Source organism: Megalops cyprinoides, chromosome 3 (assembly GCF_013368585.1).
Source record: "Megalops cyprinoides isolate fMegCyp1 chromosome 3, fMegCyp1.pri, whole genome shotgun sequence".
Taxonomy (NCBI): domain Eukaryota; kingdom Metazoa; phylum Chordata; class Actinopteri; order Elopiformes; family Megalopidae; genus Megalops; species Megalops cyprinoides.
The window spans coordinates 11900257-11918208 of NC_050585.1; the positions used below are offsets into that span (position 1 = coordinate 11900257).

Consider the following 17952-nt stretch of genomic DNA (forward strand, 5'->3'; position numbering starts at 1 on the left):
TATAATAGTAAGTGCAAAATATCTACACTTTTCTATGTATTGTCACATTGATTTGACTGCTAACAGCAAATCAGTAATTTGTGTGATTTCACTATGAGACTGAAAAACTCATACTGTAGTCACCAAGACAATGCTAACAGCATGTATGTAAATTAAGTGGTTCCTGTGAGTCTGAGATATAGCTGCCATTTGTTGGCTATGCTCTGACAGATACGCTTCATTTTTCTTTTTTAACCTAATCAACAGGAAAATATGGCAGCATGTCGGGAAAGGATGACCACAACCTGGAACCCAGAAAAAGTGCCATGGAAATCTATTAAAGTGACAGCTTCAAGCTGACATCTATAGGATCATTGGATGGAAAGAATATCCTGCTATTACCGGTAGTAAGGCTTAGATAGGCAGTTGACAGACATGAAAAATGCTGCTTTTGGGAAATGACCAGGTCTCTCAGTAATAACTTTGCTTAGTTCCCACTCAGTTGCCCAACTTACTGTCAGCACAATAATCTGCCTTTGGAAGAAGAGCGTGAGTTTGAAGCTTTAACATTCCAGAGCATTCTTAATGGGTATGCGTAAGTGGTACTGTACTTATTTGGTTTGTTGCACAGGACACAAGGTAGGATGGCTGAACACACCTCCACATTGCCGCTCCGCCAAATGTCTGATTCTGCTGAATACAACTGTCTGGGTTACAACAGGGTCTGAGATTCCTCTTGGAGTCTGTAATGTGATGCAGGAGATTACAATTGGCATGGGGCTGAGCTCAGACACAGTTAGTCAGGCAGCTGTGTAAGGGTGGGCCTTTGACTTGGATTCCATTCTACTGGCATGCCTTCCATGAATAGACTTTCTAGGCCCTTCTATAAATAAGTGGGAGGGGGGCTGGATGGGGTTTATAAAGCCAGCAGCCCAGGAGCGCGGCCACAGCTTTCACGAAGTTGAGAGTAGCAGGAGCTCCTTCTCCAGCCATGACTGAGAGACGCATTCCCTTCACCTTTCTGCGCACCCCGAGCTGGGACCCCTTCCGGGACTGGTACCACGGCAGCCGGCTCTTTGACCAGTCTTTTGGCATGCCCGCTTTGCCAGAGGAGTTCTACCACTGGCCCAGCACCCACTGGCCCGGCTACATGCGGCCCGCGGCCCCCGCACCCCCCCCACCCGAGGCCGCAGCCTCCGTCGGGCCCATGTTGGCGCCGTCCCCCTACGCCCGCGCCCTGTCCCGCCAGCTCAGCAGCGGCATGTCCGAAATCAAGCAGACCCAGGACCTGTGGAAGGTCAGCCTGGACGTCAACCACTTTTCCCCTGAGGAGCTGGTGGTGAAGACCAAGGATGGTGTGGTAGAGATCACTGGTGAGTGGGCGCCTCTCTTCACCTACACCGTGGGCACCTCCCTGAGTGGCTTCTTCTCTGACCTCCTACTGGCAGCCAGTACTAGTTATGACTTTTGGCACATGCTCAGAAGTTTCAGCAGCACGTTACTTTTTTCTTGTGTCGGCTGCCGAGCCTGAAAACTTAGTCCACACCAGTGTCATGTGTTTGTGCCGCTAGTCATTTGATCCTTACGGCAATCTTAAACGCTGGCTGAGATCCTGCACTGTGCAGTGGTATTGTAAACACGGCTGGTACCTTTCATCCTGTTTTGTTGATTTAAAACTCTGTGCTTTGACCTATTTAAGGACGTACCAGGTACCTCAGACATTATTCACTGCCGCTTAACAGAAGAATCACCGGCCTGTACAATATGAGGCTGAAAGTTTTCCTATAATTTTTCCATATCTGTGGTCAGAAATCAAGGGTGCAGGTCAAAGGCAATGCCTTCGTCAGCTTTTATTCTGAGTGAACAGAGCGAACAGACGGGAGTGCAGATACTTTGAGAAAATAATTATTTGGATACTGTACTGTTAAGCTGAGCATGCTATTGAAGAGCATTTAATTTGCCTACTATTATTTACGGTATCTAGGGTATCACTGGGTAAATGGAGGCTATACTGATGGCTCATGTAACATTTAAAAAGGCAGTTTTGTCATAAAGCATACTGAGGTGAGACCTGCAGGATGCTTTGTGGATGGAGTTATCATACAGGTGCCAAGTTGTGATACAGCTCATGGTGACAGCTTGTGGTGAATGTTTTGCCTATGACAGTCTCAGTCAGTTTCCACCCCAGTGCACAGGGCACCATGTGTTTGTTTCTGGTGACTCACTGGCTCCCTACTACATAAAAGGACTTCTGGTAACTGTCCAGAGCACGATGACATCTTCAGTATTGCAGAGAATGAGGTAGGCAGTGCTCATGGGATCTTAGCAGAGCCTAACTGTCATTAGCGCTGTTTCATACTCCTCTGAGAGTTGGAACTCTCTCTTCAGGTGATTTACGGCAACACCGTCATTGGCTGTGAAAAGCTGTTCATTATAGCGAGGGCTAGAATCATGTTCTGCCCTTGTGAGGGTCAAACCATTCCCACAATGCATTGACTCTGAAGCATGTGGCTCATTGGCAAACTACAGAGCGTACCACTCACTGCCCACAGGCTAGCTGGCTGAAAACCCCATCTCCTGCCTCTCAGCTCTCCGTACCCGTTAGTTGTCACAACAAACAGAGAGTTGTGTTTCAACAGCTGTATGTGCCCGTGAGTATCTGCCGAGATAGTGATGACACAAGTTCCATTAAGGTGCTGTCAGGGGACGCCTTTCTGAGGACACGCTGTGCAGCGCAGAGAGCGGCTAAGCCGCGGGTGGATCGCCCTGTTCCGCGGCTTTAATGCCCACGCATTCTTTGAAGTTTGAGCTTTACTGTACCTTCAAAAAATGTTTCTCAGGAGGAAACAAGTAACAGAGGGATCTGTCCTTCAGTCATGATTGCACAAGGACACGCCCTGAAGCTGTTAGGCTTCAACTTATACTGTCTCTGCAGGAAAACATGAGGAGAGAAGGGACGAGCATGGCTACGTGTCCAGATGTTTCACCAGAAAGTACACGTGAGTATCTTCCTGAATAATGCAAAAGAAACGGCCAGACGGGCTCAGACACTATTATGCTAGAAGTTTATCCCGGAATGGTAAAGGTTTTGCAACACTCAACAAAGTAGATTTCTTTCCTGGGGTTTCTTGTTTATCAGTATTCTCTTTCAATAGTTAACTCTATTCTCTGGTTCTTGGCCATTTGGCTGTGGTAATATACTTGCTACCGCCCTTTTAAATCTCTGTGGAGCAACATGTCAAGCCATTTATGGTATTAGTCATGAGTTAGCTATCTGCTGCTGCTTTAGAACATGTTCCCACTGTCTGAACGATCTTTAAAGGGACACTGTTGAAACGCAGCGGAAAAACATCCAATATGTTGACCTTACAACTGTCACTCAGTTGTGTTGTACTATTTGCTTTTCATTTGGAACAATACTTAATGAAGGTAAAATGAATTTTGAAAGATTGCAGTTGCTAGACTATATGATTGTTTTAGACCCACCTACAAGGACAATATCTATAGGTTTTTTCATGTAAAAAAAAACTAACTAAAAAGCAGACAGCCACAACAACATATATTTTCCCCAAATGGCAGCAGTGGCCTGAATGATATGCCTCTCTGACAGTATGAAAATGCACTGAACTCCTTAATAATCCTTAATGTGCTGTCTCTCCCCTCCTGTCTCCTCTGCAGACTCCCCCCTGGTGCGGACGCTGAGAAGGTGATGTCCTCCCTCTCCCCGGAGGGCGTGCTGACCGTGGAGGCTCCCCTGCCCAAACCCGCCATCCAGTCGGCCGAGATCAACATCCCTGTCACCCTAGACAGCAAGGCCAAGCCAGCGGTGGAAGCCAAGAAATAAGCTCTGTCTTGAGGGCCCTGTGCAGTGCTGCAATCAGAGAGAGAGAGAGAGAGAAGAAAAAAAAGGAGAATACCAACTCTCAAGTGCCAATCCATGGTTCGTAATCAAACGGCCATGTGCCGCGCTCACGTGCAGCGATTAGCACATTGTTAAAGAGAAACAGCGCACTATTCCCTTCGTCCCGTCTCCCGTCCCCGTTAATGAACCGACTCCGGCTGTGTGTGCTGTGTAAACACATCTGTACAAGTGCCATATGCCGCTTATGCAGTAATTGTACTCTTCATTTGAATTAAGAAAAACTCCAATTACGGCGCCCCGCTCCCCCCGTTATTCGCTTGCCTAGCACCGAAAGCAATTAGATGCGCCTGCCGCACCGACAGCAGCGTCTCTCCTCCGCATCATTATTTTCAGCTACTGTCACTCTGCTCCTCTGAAGCGAGCTACTCCACAGGCCGGGCCCATGCGGAACCCCAGAGCTGCCAGTCAAGCTGGCCTCAGCCTGACGCTTGGACACGTTTATGGCATTAGCGCTGAAAGGGAACACCAAATGGCTTTCACTAGAGTTAGACGAAACTGGCTTGTTGGGTGATTTCTTGCATTAGCCGCTCATTGAATTAGTTCTGCATTTTTGAGCATGTTGTGGATGTTGAAAGTGACACTTTATGTCTCTGACCTTTTGACCACGAAAGCAGTGTCAGACCTCTTGAGTGACAGCGATTGCTGAAGGATGAATAAACACATTGGAACAATTCCAAGGATATGCAACTGGGCCCATGGGGTTTTCACACAGTAATATCATATTTGGTTACCCCTCTATATTAATTACAAAACTAGACAATGATTATGTTACATATTACACCATATTTGTGAAATACATATTTCATTTGTTGTTGTAACTGAAGTTGATATAAATTGGGAATAAACTTTTTGACTTAAACAATGTATCTGTGCCAGTACCATTATTTATAGCATACATATAGAATTAGTGCTAGTATACAGTAAGCAGTGCAGAGTGCAGTTGTTTAAGGGGACCCCATCTGAGACTGTGAATTTTGCAAAACACCTTAGGCCATGACATGTAAATGTTCTTTAAATTGATACTAACTTACTCACGCAATTACACCTAGGAAAATTTCATCATACAGAAAAACAGCAACCAGTGAATTGTGCCAAGGAACTAAAATCAAATGTTGGCTGTGTACTCACTTGTGAAATAGTCAGACCAATGGAAAAAAATTCCAGAACAAGAAGAAAAGACAAAAACACAGTTCTTTGTTTTAATAAGTAATAGACATTGCAAAGTCTATAAATGTTAGAATGAATTATTGATTTTTGGGTAAGCCGTGCATAAAAGTCGCTTTTATTATTTTCCCTGTTGCATGCATTTTTCATCATCAACAGCACACACTTCAGGGACACAGACTCAGTGAAAACAGCTCTGTGAATTCCCCTCTGTGCAGTCATCCTTAAAATCATCAAAATCTGCGATCATTATCCACCATTATCATCTGTAAGGAAACAGTAGGTAAATTTTGAAATATATTTTCCAAGCTCCCTGTGCTCTCTAGAGAAAGCTTTCACCATTGTCACTTTTGATATGAAACAGATTAACTATCAAAATGAACTACATCATACTCTGTGTTAAACTTCTTTCAAGTGTTGTCAATGTTTATCAACAAAATGAGCCGGGGTATTTGAACCGATCAATCGCATTGATGTAACAAACTGTTCCATTAAAGAAAATGACAGCTGTTATATATGTCGCCATTACCAGACAAAAAAACTTTAATTTCATTGGCTTTCCTTGTCAGGACACAACTGTTGTTGAGCAAATTTCGGAATGTCATGATACATTTCCTTATCTTTTTTACTTGTAGCAAACATCAGAAGTAACAGCAACAAGAGGCTGACTGTTCTGCATTCATTACACAACGGGCTACACTCCTCTCACTGATAACAATCATAATATCAATCATGATAACAAGCATATTTGATAGAGGAGAGGGGTTATAATTGTATTTCAACATTCTACTGCAATGATTATGATGAGATTTTTATCATGTTGCATGGTTTCCCCTGTTACAATCATATCCATCACTATTGATTGAAATGGAAGATTTATGGCTAATATGGGCGAAGTGCACTGCTGCTGTAACTGACGTTTACTTCATTTGTCAGAAAGCTAGCTGGCCTAATACTGATTGCTACAATTGCCACATAATCCATGTGAAACATTACAACACTGAAACTGCTAAAGATGATCTATGTTTTCCAGCACCATAAATAGCTAATTACCAGTGCATACACGATAATGTAATATGTATTTGTAGCATGAAAACTGTCAGTAGATAGCTAGTCAGGTGACCAGATACAAAAGATAAACAGGTATTTTAAATAAAATTTGAAGAATTAATTAGGCACCCAGAAACTATGTACGGCAACATGTATGAAATAGTATCATACTTGGCCACACTGATTACTACAGTTGTTGTGCAGCGGGCTCAGACACCATGCTTACGATTTGGCACAGACAGGCCAGAGAACAATGGAGAAACCAGCTCTGGAGATACACCATGGGAAAAATGGATCAAATGGAGACGGCACTTAAATATGCTCACTGAAACCCTAGGCCTCAAACAAACACACGCACGCCCGCAAGGTCCTTGGTATAGAAGTCCATCAGGACAGCTTCAAGCAAAGAGCAGCAGAGAGGGTGAGAAACTGCTTGGTATGCACACCCAGCAACACCGTAGCGGGGGCTGAGAGCCGCCCTGTGATTGGCAAAAGCAGAGGGAGTCTGAAGGACTTCTGCTTCCCCAGGCGTCTCACAAACGCACACAGGGTGTCAGAATGAGAAGAGTTTTCGAAGTTTTTCATTAGAGACGGAAAACATAAATGGGAGCTCTTGATAGCTTTTTCCCCGGCCGTCGGGACAGAAGCGTTGTGTCGTGGATTCTCGCTGCAAACAGATCAATTAAATCTCCAGACACTGGGCACATACTTCCATGAGAGGAGTGGCAGGTTGAGGTAGCTTTGCATAATAAATCGGCTTTGTGCGAATGAATGAAATGAATCATTGGCTTAAAATCGGACTGCGTTCTCTGCAAAAGCAACATATTCACACTCACTGAGCCTGTTCACTGCTTTCAAGCAATGCATTTCCAAAGTGTTTCCATGGCTACAGGTAGGCCTATAGAGAAATTCGATTCTTCTTACAATTTTAGATCAGTCCTGAGTCTGTAGAGAAAATCCTTTCTGGGAAGTTACAGTAACTATTTCATGGTGACTGTGCGACATCTACTGTATATATTCATGTGACCTGCACCATCTTTCCCTTAAAGGGTAGTGAAGTGATTTTATTTTCGCATTCCTTTAAGAAAAACTGAAGGCATCTGGAACTATGTGATAATACTGAGCAATATTAAGCTGTGCAGCAAGTCAGGCCAGTGGAAAATGCAGCTAAGATCTATTATGCAAGAACATTTCCCTCTACCACTCTCCTGTTGTACTAAGCGCACTAATGTAGCACAACTCTATCTCTACACACAAGCTTCAGGGGCCTTCTATTTATAGAAGTGTCTGCTATGTGCTGTGCTTCTGGCATGTTCTTTGCTTTTAATGTGCAGAAATTTACAGCGTTACAGAGTTCCAGTGCTGTCTGTCCTGTAGAAGCAAACATATTAAATGTGTATGAGACTCTGAGAAACAGCAATTAATATAAACAAGGGGCAATTTTATCTATGAATATTTCTACTTTGTTGCATTTTATGAGGAAACCATTTCAACCCTACATGTACAATGGCGGAATAAAAAGTGCAACTCCAAACCAGACTTCAGTGTATACTTCAACCAATAGCTCTCCTAGACTCCACTACTGATAAATACCATACACATGCAATCTGCAGCTATAAGTACAGACTCTATTGTATTGCATTCACAAACACAGTATTGCAGACATCCTAACTAGACAGTCCCACAAATAAGATTTACTTTTTTTGTACGGTTATGTCTTTTCAGGGCCACTCTCACAGCTCTTTCAGGTTGTATAATACATATGAAACATTAGCTTGTTCTGACGCTTCCAAAGTACAGTTGGCCAAGAGCCACGCCCCCTCCCAGCTGCTGATGACATAACTGGACCTTAGGCAGCTCCAGGCTGTTGCTATAAATCCAGGGGAGGAAGCAGAAGTTTTCACTGTGACCTGGTCTCTGATCAGCGAAAGACACCAAATAGGCTCTGAAGCCATTCAAAACATGCATTTGCAGTTTTGTTGAATTTCCACTTGCATGTTGTGTTGAATTTCCACAAGTACAAACTGGGTCCATTCCAGAAGCACCAGACGTCAGCTGCCCCCACATGCCAACTGTTAATACAGCATAAGAGAGATGCGCTAGTGAATCTTCTTTACTTATTGATTTTGTTTTAGTGTGAGAACACAATTTACACTTGAGCATGTAGAAGCTTGCTTGAACATGTAAACTGGTAGAAACAATATAAGATGCTACATTTCTAGCCTATATCATACTCTTTGAAGTGGGTGCTTTTTCTGTTTTTTTTTTTATTATTATTTCCATTCTCACATTCTGTAACACTTTCTCTGTATAACTCACTATAATTTTTGCATTACAGTGCAGTTACATAGTGATTGTAGGTTTTCAATAATAAATTCAATAAATTGAGATGTGTATGAATATACTCACTTTAGGACAGTAACGGTCACATGCAAGATAATTAGCCTCAATTTTTAACTGAATGAGGTTTCCCCAGCTGCTCAGGAATGCATACCGCCCCTGCTCAGAGTTCAGATGCACCACGTTAGCTTCTCTCTAGACCCCTCAGCAGCATGCACATAAAATACCTGCCAATCAGCACCTTTACCTGTTAGTGATTATGGACTTCTGTGCATTTTTCTGCAATCAAGGAAGAATATATCCAATATAATACAAGCCATTTATTTATTTATTGTTCTACAGTAACTTACAGAGTAATATTTAATCAGTATATTTCAAATAATAGCATTGTTAAGCATATATAAAACAAAAATAAAAATTGAATCTAATTTTTAATAACCTGCTACCACTCTTGATTCCCAAATACTAAAAAAAAAAATTTCCAAATCAATCGCTGGTCCATTCAGAGAAATGTCAATTCAGTAGCAGCATTCAAGTTTCAGTGTAAGCCCACGGCTTCAGGAGAGAACCAAGCTGGCAGAACTCAGGTCCCACTGAGAAGGGCGAGGCTTCAGAGAGCACCAAGAGGTGAGGGGTGACTCTGCAGTTCTAAAGGTGGCGGATTACACACTCCGCCGCAGAGGGGCCGGGGAGGACAATTAGCAGGCCTTTGCTGTGAGGCCATGGAGCAGAGGGACAGGCAGATGCAAGACCTGCGACAGAGAAGAGCGGGGTGTGAGCGTGGGAGTAGAGAGATGAAGGGTTTTAAGTACGTAGGAGCGGTGTGGCTGAGAGCACAGTACAAATGGTAGACAACAAGAGAGGTTTTGTAAGAACACATAGTGCAGTAGGCAGTCAGTGGGGGATAAGGAGAGGTGTACCATGGGAGTTGGCGGGAAGGGAAAAGACAGGTAGGCAGCTGAAATGTGTATGAGTTGGAGCAGCTGGATTGCATAAGTAGGCGGGCATGTTCTGAGGTAATTATAATAATCCAGGAGACAGAACCAGGGCCTAGCCCAGTTGCTGACTAGCTTTTAACATGTTGAATATGCATGTGGTATCTCTGTTTGTAATGTTGACATTAGAGTATTTGCTTTCACACCCCCTCCCAAACCGACTGCACCCCATATTAGGGGCTGTGCCCCATATCGTTTAGGGTTCAATGCATGTGCACTGCGGGCGTTGTGTACATGTGAAATATGCAGCTGCTGTAATGAACCTAACAATAGTAAGTGAACACACTGTACATGTGAATGCTGCTCCTATGGCATGGCGCACACATGTTATTTCAATTTTGATGTAGGGAATTGAAGCTGTTCGCACACTTGGTCCAGTATAGGACAAAAGCACTGCAAAGATGTGCTTCTGAGATGGTTCAGTTAGACCACCTCTGATTCATGCAGAGTTTCCCACTTTTATAAAAGATAGCATCTTTAGTTCATTAATATGTATATGCTCAAAATAATAGATCAAAGAGAAGAAAATTTATTAAAGAAAACATTCCACAAACCTTGAACAATGTGTTTCTGTTGAACTATGGCTTTTAAGAAAAGGTTGGCTGTTTTTGGGTTGATTAATATTGATAAGGCATTCACCCGTAGGTGTGTATTTATAGCGTTTGTGTATTTCATTATGAAAAGGATGTGTTGTGTAACTGTATTGAGGCTGAGCTATTTTGAAGGAGAGCCTTTAAATAATGTTTTATTCATTACTCCATCAACATAAAAATGAAATAAGAAGTGTTTTGTTGGGGTATAGGGCACTAAAAAGTAAATAAAAAATAACAGTTGGTTCCTCCCAAGATATTGTGGTACTTATCAGTGTTTGTGAGTTCTGCAAGTGCACTCCTCAATCTTCGCAACGCACTCAAAATTTTACTGTTGTAATCAACCCACATTCGCATTTCTTCAGAAAATGTTTAGAGGGGAGAGGGTTGCTTTTCAGCTGACATACTTCCTACATCTCTTTAGTATTTCAGGCTGAGCGCCTTCATTTGCACTGTTAACATGGAGATCACCTGAGGTGAAATAAAGAATGAAATCTGATTGTTTCATTGATTGTAACTGGCTGAAATTGGGCCTCAAACTGTGTGAGAGGCCTTTCAGGTCTGTTTTATTCCCTTTTTGCCAGACTGAGCAAATACATGACTCACCATTGCCTTTTTTATCTAATGCAGATTAAATTATTCATCTCAATCCCATCAATTCACCAGCCACCCAACCCAAAGCCGCAGCAGCGCTCTCCCTCTCAAGCGTGTGTGGGAGCATTATCAGCAAGCGCTCTGATTGGCTGCATCCCACCAACCCCCCCCCTCCAGAATCAGCTCTTCCTGCCTCAGCTGTCAGAAGTAAGTAGGCCAGCTCTCTGAAGGCATTCCTAATGTGATCCAGAGAAGTTTGCACAGGCTAGGAAGAAAAGTCAACATCCAGGCACCTGCGATCCCTGAAACCAGCATCCTTTTCCAGTATCCGTGAGGCAGTATCTCCCAAGATCGTGTCACCCGTCAGCGATAACTGTGAAACACAACACGCAATGATGGATTCAATGCTTCTGCCTTCTGCCTTATTACCCATATCTCAGTATTCAAATGAAACACATCCATATCAGCACTGAAAACAAACATCCTGCCACCTGTCATTAAAAAATGTCACAGAAAATACCTGCAATGGTTGTGTAGCATTTTAGAGGGCAGGTGCAGATGGACAAACCCGGCAGTTTTGAAATGTTATAAGTATGGTTGTTTGAATGTTTGGTTTTAATATTGGAAATAAAGCCATTATGACAGCAAGATTTGAAGTACCCCTTAGCCTTCAGATAAGAATCTAATTGAAAGAAATTGAAAGTCCCTGTGAAAGATCCCAAGATCAAAATCTCTCACAATTTAGTCCGATAGGGTGTCTAGAGTTAAGACTATGAACTATGACTTATGAAATTATGCCCGAGAAAAGGATTTATTTACAAATACATTTCTGAATGATCATAGTAGTTATTGCTCTGTGCTACAGCCAGTTCCTTTAATATCTTGCTGATGTTATGCTGGAGGTTTTACCCCAAGAGTGTAGTACACAAAAGGAAGCATTTGATAAGACCCAAGGAGAGACACACCCACACAGAACTGGTGAAGCAGATCAAGGATACCCACCAACTCAAGACAGCGTTAGCAGTAATTACACCATTACCAGCACTGTTAAGACACCTCAACCATCAGCTACACTGGTGGATGGGGGCACAGTTTTCGAGCTGAGCACACATTGGAAAGCACAATGGCTGCCTCTGAAAACAGGGACCTATCGTGACTGACCTCCGACTCATGTGTGCACTGCCACCTAGCTTCCGGCCCCAAGGCTGCCACCCATTCTCAGATCAGTCTTTGCAGACACTACGGCTCCTCAGCTCCTGACACTCCCCCAGGATCGACCTGTGATTGGCTCAGAACATGAGGAACCCCCACCCCCAAGGGGAGGGATGCTGCTGATGTTTGCATCCTCTGCAGGTGAACTGCTGTTGGAGTGTAGTTGCCCTGGGGGGGGGGGGGGGGGGGGCACAGGAAGGCGACAGGACAGATTGCTGATTGGAGTAATGGGTCTCATTGGCAGAGGAGGACAGACAAAGGGAGAGCTCAGCTGCTCGATGGCTGAAATGGCAACTGCTGACGTGCTTGGGGAGGGGGGGGGCATGATGGGAGAGAAATCAATGCAGCTGCTGAGATGCAGTTAATGGGCAGTCCAGCTCAGCTGTGGCAGCAGCTTTGAGGCAAGGAGAAATGCATATGGGCCAAAGGCCAGAGAGACAGCCTACTGTCTTCAACCAGGCAGGTCCTAGGCTTCAGTTTTTTCCCTGACCATGCTAAAGCAACCCAATATGCTTCATCATGTAAATAAACTTTTTTTTCACATTTTCGTTACTGGCATTTCAAAAGCTCCATTAGGCTGTATTAAATTACAGTGCACGTACCCAGCCGAAACATCTCTGCTCCTCGTGCTGAATCCTACCCCACAGAGCAGAACTGCACCAGGCGTATGGATGAAAGGCGTGCTCCAGCTTGGATGGCTCACAAGGTCAGAGCTAATCCCCATTTCTGTGGGCTGTGAACCAGCGTGATGCCATATGGACAGTGCTGTAGCTGGGCACTGGTGTCGGCCCTGGTGCTGGTGCTCGTGTGTGTGTGTGCGCACGTGTGTGTGTGTGTGTGTGCGCGCGCGCATGTGTGCGTGTCTCCATGCATCCGTGTGTGTGCGTGAGTGAGCACATGCGTGTACACTAGTGTGCCAAGCTAAGTGACTGTCCTCTCTGGCTGTGGATAATGCAGACCTCACATGGATGGAATGGTCTCCCCCTCCTCCTTCCTCTAAGTGAGTAAGCGGCCACCCCCCCCCCCCCAGGTGTGTGTGTGTGTGTGTGTGTGTGTGTGTGTGTGTGTGTGTGGGACTGCATCACGCCTGGGAAGGGATGCTCCATCTCGGGGAGGGGGGAGACGGAGCATCATGGGGGGACAAATCAACCCAGTCATACAGGGACAGACAGGCACACCGTCAGATCATCGAGTTCCACAAAACAAGAAGAGCATTTTCCTTTTCTGTTCATTTTCATTAAAGCTGAAAAGCCAGAAGATTTTAAGTCATTTTGTGTTGACCAGCTATGGATGAAATGCAGGACTGAAGCTCTAGATCTGAAAAGACTGGCCGTGGGTTAGGCCCAGATCTTTATTGGTGAAACATATTGGCTCATATGGATTATAAGAAGTGATAAAATATGGTGCTGAACAGAAATGGACATCAAAAGAAAAGACTATAGAGCAGAGGATTAGGCAAATGACCTCTGTATTCATGTGGTGTCACATGACTGCAGCGGAATCATTTGTTTCTATTTATAAATGGTAAATTGTTGTATGGGAGGATTTACACAATATCGTGGCTAATCCAGCTATGTGACACGCAGCACTGCCCCCCCCCCCCCCTTCTTGAGCTAATGACAGCGTGGTAATTTGCTACAGTGGTGAATTTGGGTCATGATGAGTGTTGAAGCGTGTGTTTTCCCTGGCACGGCTCTCTTCAGTGGCTGTGGTGCAGTAATGCGCTACAGTGCAGAGAGCGAGGCAGGTTCCTCCAGAATTTTAATGCACTCTGCCGCTGGAGTTCTTTATCTTCTGCAGGATGTGATAGGTGTCTGAGCAGTGCAGCGGAGAGCTGTGTTAATAATGGGATGCTTATTATAGCCCTAGCAACAGGGATGGGATTGGTGGCAGGCGCTGCCTGGGCTCGGCTGCTATTGGCCGAGGCAGACAGGGGAGACGGCTCTAAGCGTAGAAATTCATTTCATGAAAGAGTCACTCTGTGGGGGGGGTTGTGGTGGTGGTGGTGAACGGGGGGGTTGGGGGGGCTGCTGCTGCTGCTGCCCAGGCTTGCGAGATCCTACGGCCTGCCACTTTCGTTTGTCAGAGAGCGCAGAGTCCTGCCTTCCGGTCAAATAACAAAGGCGCATGGATAACAGGCAGTCGGCGGTTCCAAGAGGGCGGCTCCTTCCAAAGACAGGAGCTTTTGGGCGCTGCAAAGCTCACAGCGGTCAGGTGACGGGGAGCAGTTAGAGGCATGGTGAGAGCGAGGAAAGTCACACTGGGCTCTGAGAGAACAAACGCAGAGGCGGGAAGATGCCACATAACACGGAGGGTCTGGTGTAGCCAGTGTCCACAAGCAGGGTGAAGGATTAGGGTCTGCTCTCTCCTGTTCCTTTTTACAGATGAGATAGTGTCAGCGTGAAACTAAAGGCAGATTCAGACAGGCAGACAGGAAGATTATTCATGACTCTGGGAGTTGGGGTCTGTTTTAGTATATATGGAAAGAAATAAGCTACAGTGCTTACTATTTTTTTTATTTTCAATGTCTAGTTCTACTGTTTAAGGAACCTTTTGCTATAATTTGTTGAACTTAAAAATAATTGTCCCTATGAATGAGAAAAGATATGTTTTTGTAACATTTAAAATTTGTACATGCGTGTCTAAATCCAAGGATGTATCCTACCCACTTCTGCAGAGATGACTTGATTTTTTGGTAAGTCTGGCCAGGAAATTACAGGCATAAAATGCATAAAAATGACTTTTCTGGTTTTATTGTTTTATTTTCTGGTGTGTAGGAATGGTGAGCTTTGAGGCATTCTGCATTATCTTGTTAAAGACATCCCGCATCCTAAGCTGGGATGATCTCTCATACATTCAGTAAATACTGTATCTCCTGCTGTTCTGGCTAAGGTCCCCCTCTCTGCATTGCGGAATGGGGCAGAGAAACCAGTCATTCTACATACCCAAGCCTTTTCACACATATAAGCATGCAGAGAATCTCCCACACACACAAAGCACAAATTTGACCTTACACTTAGCCAGTTTGGGTCCTTTTAACATGACTTGAAGAATGAGCTTTTTGAGCTAAACTGTAAGATAATTTGATCATTTTCTCCCTGACCACATTGCAAAAAAAATATATCAGACTTTATTTCAGACCAATGAAAAGAAATGGAAAATAAACAGATATTTCACCCCTATTCATTTGACAGTGATTCTAAGTGATTGCTTCAGCAGATTTGATGAAATGCCTGAAAATTCATGTACAGTGCCATGTGAGCACATAGCTTTTATGACCTCTGTTTGGAAGCTATGTCTATAACACTGTTCCTTTGGTAAAAGGGAAATGAAACGGTATTAGTTATTGTCATGTCATTTCATTGTTTCAATAATGGCACCAATCTGTGTGGCAGTGGAAGTCCACACTCATGAATGCCATGCCTTATAAATCTCATAAAAGGACTACAACAAATGATGGGACACCTCTCAGATGGATTAGGACTGCATTAGAGGCTGGAGCAGGGTTTGAGTACCAAACTCTTAACTTAGTACATCAAGCTAAAGTCAGCCTTCAGACTGGACATCCACAAGTGAAAGGATATTAAGAGTAACACTTTCAAAAGTACTCATTGAATAAACATTGAGATAACAAGCCTGCCAATAACAAGCTGAATTATGTTAGGGTTATGTGCACATGTGATGAGCAGGCTTGTCCCAGTCATAATCTCGCAGCAATCCTTCACTCTGTGGCCTGTGAAGACGTGAAATGATCAATCTCTGACTCGACCAAGATAATTCACAAGTTTCTGTTTCTGTATCACATGGCATTGATGTGTAATGTGTTACAGGGCTTACCTTGACTGTAAAATGAATGAGCAGATTATAGCTGCAAAGTTCTACATTTAACATAGTGGCCATTTTACAATACGAAAGATGAGACAGCGAACCGATCAGAGCCAGTTATTAAAGACCTGAATAGCTCTGTGCTTTTGTGGCAACAGATTGTCTCCATGGTTACCATTTGCGCATTTGTCCATTGCAGAACTCAGTTAGGATGACTAGGATAGATAAGAATGTGATTTTGTTTAGCACATTTTGCTATAGGAGCATTTTCCTTGATCATTTTTTTATAAATAAAATACATTGGAAACAGAAAAATAATTAGCAAATCAATTACCTGTATATTTTTCTCTCCATGATTCCCATTACTTTATCTATATAACTCTGTGCAGATGATGTACTGTAATGTCTTTCATCATCCTCTTTTTGTTTATCAAGTGTCTTCTGGGACTGTAGCAAGTCCATCAGACATCTCCAAAATACATCCCCACCATCCACAACCTTTACAGATGTGGCCTTTAATTTGAACCTACTTCCTTTTGCCAGAACCTGACTTCTATATCTGTCAGGGCTTTATTGCTCTGCCTCTTTCTCTTCTTCTAAAAACCCAGTGGGCCACTCTCGACCTCTCGCAACCCAGCTCACAGCATTCAACCTGTCTGATTGCAATCCAACAATTTTCTCTTAAATAATCTTTCTGACTCCTTATCCTCTTTAACTGATTGTCTGGGCTTTGGTCATTTCCCCCTGTTTGGCTGTACTGCTGACCTTGTGTGGCTCCAGCAGAATCTCTTGTTCCGTTGAATGATGTCCCAGGAGAGAGACTTTGAGAGAGTACAAGACAGTTTTAAAGGTATGGCTGGAGCGTTGAACGCAGCAAGAACATAGCAAGCACAGGTATCACATTTGTAAATATATTTTTTGGGCTTGACAACACTGGCTGTCAAGAACCCATAATCTTTAATGAGAAACGGAAGGCAACCAGCACTCCTGAAAGGGTGTGCCTGCTTTCACTACATTAAGCTGGTTTCTCTCCTGTTGATTTTTTCCTCTTTCACAGAGAATTTGGCTTGTTTTTTGAGTATTCTTTCCAGCACCTTGACCAGACGTTGCTTTCACAGACAAAGCCAGCCTGCATTTCCCCCACTCTGTTGCCTTGGTAACTCCAATTATCTGAGATGTGCCTATGGCCTACTCAGTTTTTATGAAATGTAGCAGCAGACCCAGCTTCATTTCAAAATCCGGTTTACCTCTCAGTTCTGTCAGTTGTTTTTTCAAATACTGTACACTGTAATAATGATCAGTTTTAAAGGAAAGACAAAAATGTGCATATGCATAAAAACATGCAGTATAGCAGTGTAAACCCCGTTATCTTAAAGACATCTGAAACAAGCAGATGTGTGGCATTCAAGGCTGAAGACAATACCATTATCATTATCACCCCAGGAAAAGAGCTGTTGTGATCGTAAAAACACAACCATCAATCTCCCCCCTGCACAATCACGGTAATGCATATTCTTCCATGTTCCATTGGCATGAAGATCATACGTTTGGAACTGGAACATCTTAGCGGGGCAATTTTTAAGTAGTACCTTTGAAAGGAACCTACACAAGGCTAGTGAAAAGTACTCTCTGCCATCTGGACCACTGTACCTCCCAAGGGTTCTCCAGACTCCAGTTAAACCTCCAGTGACATGCTACAGTGCTGGATAGATTATGATGAGAAGATTTCAATGTTGGTAATTTTTTGGGGACTCCCGATTCAACTTCCCAGGAAAAACAAGAGCCAACGTTAGTATAACCACCACTCGCAGGCTGATGGTGGTGGTGAGATGAGTGCTTTTTCAAAGCATGAAAATTACACTCCAATCAACTATCAACATATTTATGAAGTATTTTTCAGCAATGTGGCACAGGAATATTGGCTAGTTATTTCTACAAGAATGACTAGAATTTGCTCGTGGATGCACTGCTGCCTTCAAAATGGCCACTTCAACTGAAGAAGGGTCAGTTCCTGGCAGCCATTTTAAGAAGAGCACCATCACAACAATTCTAATCGATTAAGCAAGTTTGTTTTTCAGCTGCAAGTGCAGCAGGCTTTAATTTCACCTGCCTGGCAGATCCAGACAATGTCACAGTGATGCACCACATAAGCTGCAAGGTGAACTAAGACCTGACTCATATGCATTACCAAGTTATACCAATATCTGTTGTAGGTGCTAGTTCAAGGCCACTCTTGGTATTTTGATTTTTCAGCATCCCAGATGTAATGTTTTTCTCTCCA

General features: G+C 43.6%; 1 protein-coding gene across 1 annotated transcript; it reads left to right on the forward strand.

Moving 5' to 3' along the window:
- Positions 1-913: 913 nt before the first annotated feature.
- On the forward strand, positions 914-3878 carry hspb1 (heat shock protein, alpha-crystallin-related, 1). Its single transcript, XM_036525695.1, has 3 exons — positions 914-1352; positions 2915-2978; positions 3658-3878. Exons 1-3 carry the CDS (start codon positions 971-973, stop codon positions 3821-3823), a joined length of 612 nt encoding a protein of 203 aa, XP_036381588.1. The 5' UTR covers positions 914-970; the 3' UTR covers positions 3824-3878.
- Positions 3879-17952: the final 14074 nt, after the last annotated feature.

Coding starts and splice junctions, on each gene's coding strand:
- hspb1 (XM_036525695.1), top strand. CDS start 971: ATGACTGAGAGACGCATTCCCTTCACCTTTCTGCGCACCCCGAGCTGG. Junction 1,353..2,914: donor TGGTGTGGTAGAGATCACTG/GTGAGTGGGCGC, acceptor CTGTCTCTGCAG/GAAAACATGAGGAGAGAAGG. Junction 2,979..3,657: donor TGTTTCACCAGAAAGTACAC/GTGAGTATCTTC, acceptor TCTCCTCTGCAG/ACTCCCCCCTGGTGCGGACG.